Consider the following 8,926-nt stretch of genomic DNA (forward strand, 5'->3'; position numbering starts at 1 on the left):
GCAAACAGTGTCCATACACATATGGCAGCCAAATGAGAAAACACACACACACACTTTTACATGCGGTTTACGGGGCCATTCCATTGGCGTAACAGGTTTTTATACTGTATACCTTTCATCACAGAAATCTAAACACTGTTTAGTATGTTGTTGGTTAACGCGAACACAGGAACCATGTTTAAATTGTAATACCCATGTCATAATACACATTTGTGTTTTCATAAAACACAAATCACACATACACAATTCCGCATATAAGAACTCACACACACACAAATAGGCAAAATTAAAGAAAACTAACACATTAAAACACGTACTCATGCTAGTGCTCAGAATGTCCCTAAAGCATGATGTTTAGCATGTATTACATGTCTGAAAATGACTTAAAAGAATATTTTGTCATTATTTCCATATTTTTATTGAAAGATTATACAAAACATTCCTCAAGTAGTGTAACATGTTCTATTTTACCTCATCGTTCTTCCAAATAGACAAAGCTGAAGAGTAAATCTATAAATGCAGTATGGCTTAAATTCGTATGCCTTGTTTTGTTTATCAAGCATAAAAAGCACTAATCATTGCGTAAAAACACAATTAAAGGTAGGGTAGGCAATTTTGGAAAGGCTAGCTGTATCAAGCATAAGATCCCACCCTCTCTTCAGAGTGTCTCCAAAGCCACGTCTCCTCCAAAAATACATGAATACGTACAGCCAGAGCAGAAGCTTCGTGAAAGATGGCTTTAAATGACCTCGTGACTCAAAGCACATAACATTACAATAATAATGAACATAAACAACTTAAAGAGCTTTGACTTGTACAACTTGACTGTGCTTGCCATCTCTTAATTTCGGTATAGTTACAGCGTGAACGCAGCAAAAGCTTGTTGTTTTGATGACGTGTGATGTCTGCGCGAGCAGGGTGTGCGGAGGTGTAAATACATACATTGACAGACAGGTATGACATTCTGTTATTGCATTTAGAACAAATGCAATGATTGGGCGAATATTTTTTGGCCCTGAGACTTCCTCAGAAGATATATTGTACATCTTTAGCATTATTTTATTTAATTATTTATCTGTTTTTTTTTATTGCCAACAAAAAGTGTTACTGAAAAACATTGTCTACCCTACCTTTAAATCGTTTATGAGTGTTGAAATGAAAACCTGTTACAAAAACCTGTTGCCTGGAATTTAGGCAAAGGCAAATAAAAAAAATAAAAAAAAGCAGGAACTTGTACAAAAGGTTTTTTTAGCACTTGTAATTGGCCACAGGTCATTGTTTCATATTTTCATAAAATGTGAATACATGAAAACAGTATTATAATTTCAATGTAATATATTTAAAATGCAAAAGCCTTTTATATCGTTGTAGTTTAATAGCAGATTGTATAGTGCATTAGAGAGAGTTTGAGGCTAGTTCTTACACTGGGGAGTCACAAGGGCTCAATCTCGGCAACTGTGTGGTTTTGAGTCAAAAGTACAGCTAAACGTTTGTTTTGCTATGTATTTCATATATTGTAATTTCCAATACGGTATTATCCTGTTATCCAGACCCCACCATATACCATTTCGGAACTATAGTCATCCCTGATTGGTCTTAACCCCAGTGACGGATAGGTTTAGGGGCGGGGTTAGGAGTAGGCCATCATGGGGTCCGGATAACAGGAAAGTACCTTTAATACATTGTGTGTTGGCCAAAACACACATGTGCAAATACAGACTTTTACAAGTAAAAAGTGTGACAACTAGCCCTACTCTCCCTACCACGATTACTGGTGTAATACTCCAGCATTTACAAATTAGTGTCAGTGTAATCAACTGTCATCAGTGTTTTGGGGCGTCTGCACCACTAGCTGTAGTTTTCTGTTCACTCATTGAGTTCGCCAGGTAGCCCACCAGCGTCAGGTACTCCTGGAAACTCACTTTCCCATCCTGGTTGTCGTCCAGTCCTTTCATCATATCCTTCACTGCTGAGGAACTGTCAGTGTCCTGAGAGAGAGAGATAGAATGTGTCAATCCTCAACTATTCAGCATTACTCAATCGAGCTTAGCCCAGTCAGGAATGGACACGTGTAATGAGGCATAGTAGGGGCGGACTTAGTGATTTGGTGGCCCAAAGCAAATTCCAGGTATGGGCCCCAACACACCAACTGTGCTCTTTTACTTTTGTAACAATTATCTAACTGTATTTGTGTGGGGTCTAAAGGATCGTGTTGCTGAATTCAGTAAATAATTAGTCAACTTGAAGTTGTTCTAAAGCTGTATTACTTTTTTTATATTAGATCATAAAAGAAGAATGCCTATGAGCCTGATTTATACTTTCTTTTCTGAGGTGAATATCTCTCTGAGAGTTAGACAGTTGTCCCACGAACAAATAAAGTTGAGTAAGCTTTATCTCAGTTTACAAATTTAAAACTAAACATTTAATCATTTAGTTTTTTTTATAATAATTTTGTTATTTATAATGAATTCTGTGGAATTTACTTGCAGGCCCTGTTCCAGAATCAAAACACTAAGAGGGCTTCTAAAATCGGTGAGGGTAGTCTAGTTTTGACATTTATATGCGGATGTCATTCCTGACGCTTTTCAGCATGTGTGGCTGTTGGTCCTCTTAGCAGCATAAAAAAAGGCTTTTATTCAAATCCTGAATGGATTATATACAACCTATAAAGCACACGACAAGAGCTCCCTTTATAATCACTAAACATCTCAAATCCATTATAATCAGTAAAGCTCTCTACACTGCACAATGAATCCACAGATATGTCTGTGAAGGCAAAAAGATGATTATTTTTTTAATTAACATTTTTTAACATAAAATCTTTAAGATGTACATGTTATGCGTCAACTAAATGGAGCAAAATGAGAGATTTGTTAAAAGCTGGTCACATGTTGGAACTCAGCTCCTTACACTCAGGATGCTGCCCATCTGACTCTGGACTAACTTCTGGAAGTTCTTCCCACTTAGATTCTCCTTTCCCCGTGCTGAAGACAGGTACTGCATAACAACTGTTTTAATGGCACCTTCCATATCTGTAACCATAGAAAGGAGAGGACAACATACGTAAATATACAGAACACAAACTGATTCATCCTCTGACAATATGTGCATGGGATAATTCCAGGGGGTACTTGGTATTTTGATCTAGCTTTGTTAAATCTAGCCTGTAAAACAGTAAGCGTGACTTATTTTATTATATAATATTATAAAAAATATATATATATACATCCAAAGCACATGGCACCCTTTAGCGTTAAATGAGACGCTTCGCTTATGGTAGGTTTAGGTATGGGGTAGGGTTAGGCTTAGACTACTAGGAGGCGCCTTCTGCCACATATCTGTGTCTCATTTGACGCTAAAGGGTGCCATGTGCGTTGGATGTCCACGCTATGGCAATATATAAGTAAAAAGTTATGGCTTTTACTTGTTTCACCCACCTTGATATCAATTTGACATCAAAAGCAAGACTTGATCAAGATGCTGAATATCATTTTAAGGTCAGTTTGGAAAGCAATTTCTTCCAGTAGTAGTAGGCTCTTTGGAATTAATTTTGGTTCCTGGTAATACCAGACTCTGCTACTTCACTTTGGAGCGAAATGAAATTAGCGGAAGTAGTCAGGCTAGACTTGAAGTACATGAGGTTTCTGTTTTAAGCCACAATGTTGTTCTGTAAATGGCCCGCCCTTTGTTTATATCTCCTAGTGTTAGTCATGGTTTCTAAGCTCCAAGTTGTTTCCATAGTTACTCATTAGTTAATTGATCTCCCTTCACTGAGTGGCTGTTTACTCAACACCGTTTTCAACTAAAAATGGAAAAAATGTATGCATTTTGGCCATTCATTTATATGACAAAGTTTTGGTGACCTGAAAATGCACACTTTTGAAAGTGGCGACATCACATATTCGTTTTTCTTTATCAAAATGCTGGCCTTGAATGCATTATGCAGCATTTTAGCAATTTCTCGGATATACTGTATGTGTGAACGGGATCGTTTTGACAACTTTATTGTCATACGTGGAAAAAAGCAAAGGAAATCGTTTCTGTTTTTAGTACATCATTGTTGTGTAAACGTACCCTGTATAATGATAAATCATTTTCAGTTGTTTCTTTAGTTAGTGATGTTTTAGCAGCTGGGATAACAAAAAGGGAAGGGCAGGTACTGGAAAATGAGTGACCTGAGGAGAGGAATGATGTTAGAATAATCAAAGAGCATGAAGAAGAGAGGCGAGAGAAAGGAGCAGAGGAGTGTGTAGAGCTGTAGTATATACCAAGACAATGGAACCTGTGATCTTTAACGGACATTCAATCCTCAGGTTCGCATTACCATTGGGGTTGCCTGCTACATGTCTGTTACACTCTCTCTATCTCATCCAACAACGAAAATACACAAAAGCACATACACACTCTTACAGGCCTTTCCTCTTGGATGAGTACTCCTTTAAACCTGTCCTTACGAACACACAAAGTGAAGCAATATAGTGTATCCTACTGCATTTCAAATTATTGTATAAGATCCCATCACACATTTGACTTACAAATAATTAATGATCTAATTTGGGTTTCCATCCAGTGACATTTAGCTGGCTAGTCCATAACAGACACAAGGTACGGTAAAACACCTATGAAGGAGGCCACAATCCCACAAAATACACGATACGATGCTAAAGATTACAATTTTATTAAATTATTAGTGTTTTTACAGACTAGCTTAAAAAGTGCAAATGAAATCTAAATGTAAAAATGACAATGCACAATAAAAAATATGTAGAAAAAAAAACTAATATTTGATAATATCATGCATTAGTTCCTTTTTTCTGGACTAAAAAAACTAAACTAAAAACTGACTGAACAAGGCCTGCATTTTCCTTTGAGACAAGTACAACGCACACATGCACACAAAAAAATGAATTTGATTTTAATGTGGGTGATACGTGTGTGTAATTCTATAGGCCATCCCTTTCAAGTAGTCTAAATCTTCCATCTGACAGACGTCACACCTGAATACTTACACTACACCACTAACATTAGTACATTACACCACTGCCCTGTCGTCTTCCCAATTACTGATGGACCTCTATTAACCTAATTAGACAGAGAAGCCTGGGCAGGGCTTGGGTGAAAATGACTGGAGGTAGACCTGGTGGAATATAGGTTATTATTGCCTTCTCTTCTGTGCAACCAAGGTGGCATTGCATTACTGTAGTTACAGACGTGGAAAGATGGATTCTTTGAATAAGGTCACGCAAGTGGAGGAGAGAATCTGCTGATTGTTGCAGAGAGAAGTGTCTTTGTCTTTAAATATGTTGTCATTGTTTTAAATGGGACGCTATTCATTAGGAGTGATACTCAAGCTCAGACTGGGACAGAAAGAAGCATCAGGCAGGATGATGGATAGGTGCTCCTAGTGATTAGTCCCAAATGACCTAAACAAACTGTCATGTAATGAGATGCTGTGAAATTCAGAAGTCAACAAAACCCATTTAGCCTTGCAAAACATGGCAGTTGCCAAAAGGAAATGAGCAATAATAGCTCGCTGGAAAGCACAGCAACAGACTACAGACTTCAGTGAGTGCCACAAAATTCTCAACATAATAGCTCCATTGTTGAGGAGCAACTCATTTTATTATTACATTTATTACATTCAGAAGCGTGACAGTAGTGAAGCTTTTCCACTAATAAGTTACTTTAGCAAAATGATATAGGGCAACTAAATGCTGAGCTGAAGAAATAAACAAACTGTCTCATATACAGTTTGATAATCATTACTGCGATTCGATTTGTCCTAAACAGTCCTCCATTATTTTTGAAGTGCTGGATTCTGATGGATGCAGTGAAGTGTGATTCATTATAGTGAATCGATTTGTTCAGAAGTTTCTTGTAAATTAACAGATTTACAAATATATATATATATATATATATATATATATATATATATATATATATATATATATTATTTGACTCACTTATGCTAATTTTACTTTTATTTCTAAATTTACCTGTTCAAGTTTTAGGTAACACTTTATTTTAAGGTGACGGACACGTTGCTACATGTACGCATGATGATGCACAATTACAAGTAACTAACCCTAACTAACCTTAACTCTATAGTAAGTACATGTAGTTAATAATATTACTCAGTACTTATTTAAATAAAATGTAACTGCACCTTAGAATAAATTTTATTATTATTAATTGTAATTCATTCATTTATTAATTGTTCATTCATTTAAAATCACTCATTGTGTTTGTGCCAGAAAAACGTGTCTATGATTACATTATAAATTGCATAATATTATATATTATAATTGGATAGACATAATTTTTTTTGTAGCTACTTCAAGTTATTAAGCTTGTAGCTTGGCAAGCGACACTTTCAAAGTAGCTTCCCCAAATTGCTCTGTGGTGAAACTGTGAATAGCAAAAGTCTTTAGTCAGTATTGACAATATTTCATTTTTTTTTTTTGCATATGAAATTTTGAAGAATGGACATATACTCTGTTCAATAGGCTCAACATCTTGACACCATATACAACATTATAGCTACAACCAATTAAACAGACTGTTTGTTTTTATTTTTCAATAAATAAATACAGCATCTACTCTAAATAAGGTCAATGGAAAGATTTTTTTTTGTTCGCAAGGACAATTAAAAAAAAAAAACAATAGTGGCAAAACTAAGTCTCAGTGTGCCTTCCTCCCAGTTTTCTTTATTGAACTGCATTCCATTCTTGCTCCTCTAGATGTCCCTCCAGGCTACTTGTGATTTACCCTTGTTTCCTGATGATGACTAAAAAAATGCCAAACTTGCTTCACTAGTTGAAAATGTAAAGAATGTGGATTAGAAAGTGAGTAAATGAATAAGACTGTTCACATTTATCATGCTCAGCTCACAAAACACATAATAGGCCAACTTGTAAACACTTGAGCAGGCATTTCTTCAAGGTTTTCTTGTTCCTGCAAGGGCACAATACACTTAACTCATTGCCCTAACATGAATGGAATGATCTGATTCCTAAAATAACTGAGCGGATAAAGGACACATCATAGACTTAAATGTATTTTCTAATAAATATTCTTTAAAAACAAACAAACAAACATGCATGCTGTAAAGTATACTCTGGTAATTGCAGCTAGCTTACTAAAGTGTTATGTTAAAGAATTTATACTTTGTAATATTAATAGGCTACGTAATATTAATAATATTTTTCTATAGGTCTAGAATGAAGTGAATGATTTTGATCAACGGGTGGGTGTAATCTTGGGGTGAACTGTCCAGAAAGAAGGGCAGTTTATTCATTTAAGTGGTGGTGTTTTTGCAGTGCCTAAATGTTGAAGCTGTCTATCCGTGAGGTGTAAATTGTTTCCTTATCGTGTACCAGGTTGTCAGCTCTTGAAGGCAATGTTGAGGAAGTCTCGAGCTCTGGGTTATCGGACAGCTCCAACCATCGCTGTCTTATCTATACTACATATTAATTATTAAAGCCGTTCTGGTGGCCGTGTCGTCGCTGACACATTGAGGTCGTGCTCAGCACGGTTGAGATGACCGAGAGCCTTTCCCCCTAACGCTCGTAAAGTCGACTGCAAATGACGCATAATAATGAGCGAATCTATTCACCTAACGCGGAGGATTTGCGGCAGAAAACGCTCTGAATTAATAAAAGGATGGTTTCTGGTTTCTTATTTGGTGTAAAGGGAGAAGGGCTTGCGTTACATCTACAGGGAATTGGATCGGCTACTTTTAAGACACCGGACAAGTGAGCCTACGGTCGCGCGTAAGGACTGAAATATTTAGGCAGCGTATAAACGCCAACGGAAAGTGACACATTTGCTCTGGGCACGAAACCTTATTTATGGAACCCTGTTGTCAAAGATTTGTATTCGTGTCTTCCAACCAGCTAACTGGCCAGTTACACAAGCTGAAAAATGCCCCAAACTTCCCTAAAACAAGGCTGGGCCAAACTACGACCAGAAAACTACTAGCAAGGTATCCAGACAAAGCAAGTTAAATAAATGATGAATATTCTAAACATAGAAACAGATGTGTTATAATACCCACAAAGCCATCTCATTTTGTTCTAAACTGACTTAGTATTGTCAAATAAAACAATAGAGTTTGTCCTCTTAGGATCAAATAGGAATGCTTACCTAGTTTTGAAACAAAACTTTTCTTCTGCTGATTCTTGCCTCTTCTAAGTTAAACCAGTGCAATGCCTATACAATGCCTCTTCTGTGAATTCCAATCTTCCCAAGTTGCTTTTTTTTCCCATCAAATCACTGGGCGTATACCCAGAACTTTATGGGTGGGGAAAACAGGATATATTACTCAAGAGAGGTGTTGTGTGGACATAACTCCCCAGAAAGTTTTGTCTACTACAGTCATAACCTAGCTGGAAAATGAGGTGAGAGGTGAGAAGAGGATTTAGGAAGTGAATAATACCACTTCCAATCGTTTTTTATTTTAATTTTTTATTTGTAGATAGTTTTTTGTGGTAGGTACCAACCACATTTTCTGCTTTCTGGTTTATTATGTTCTGTTCCAACTGCATGGCCCACATCTAAATGAGCTGAGAGAGAGTACCTATCACAAGTAGGAGCATGTATTTGGTTGTTGCACAAAGGCTTAGTGAGACACTAGCATAGTGAGATCATCATAGCCACACCTTGAGAGTTTAGTCATACCGTTTTCCAAGTTTTCAGCCAACACGTTTTTGCCACATTCATCAAAATATACATTTAAGAAGTCTTCTTTACTGGGTAACTTTCTTTCTGCAGTGTATGTGTCTGAGGGAGGGAGGAAGAGAGAAAGAATGCAGCTATGTGAGAGAGAAAGCACAGCATAGACAATTATCAGGAACATGTGCTTTCCAATTACCAAGACAAAACCCTCACAGTCCAGTGATTCTCCTCCACCCTGTTCTCTAAGCCC

At 36.8% G+C, this 8,926-nt stretch overlaps 1 protein-coding gene across 1 annotated transcript; it reads right to left on the reverse strand.

The window, feature by feature from the left end:
• Positions 1-1,323: 1,323 nt before the first annotated feature.
• On the reverse strand, positions 1,324-8,284 carry LOC120484479 (protein S100-A13). The gene is made up of 3 exons (XM_039679657.2): positions 8,146-8,284; positions 2,911-3,032; positions 1,324-1,988 (listed from the first exon to the last, which is right to left on the reverse strand). The coding sequence occupies exons 2-3, from the start codon at positions 3,028-3,030 to the stop codon at positions 1,824-1,826; spliced, it is 285 nt and encodes a 94-aa protein (XP_039535591.1). The 5' UTR covers positions 3,031-3,032; positions 8,146-8,284; the 3' UTR covers positions 1,324-1,823.
• Between the last annotated feature and the right edge of the window lie 642 nt (positions 8,285-8,926).

This window comes from Pimephales promelas, chromosome 12, assembly GCF_988280905.1.
Source record: "Pimephales promelas chromosome 12, fPimPro1.hap1.1, whole genome shotgun sequence".
Lineage (NCBI taxonomy): Eukaryota > Metazoa > Chordata > Actinopteri > Cypriniformes > Leuciscidae > Pimephales > Pimephales promelas.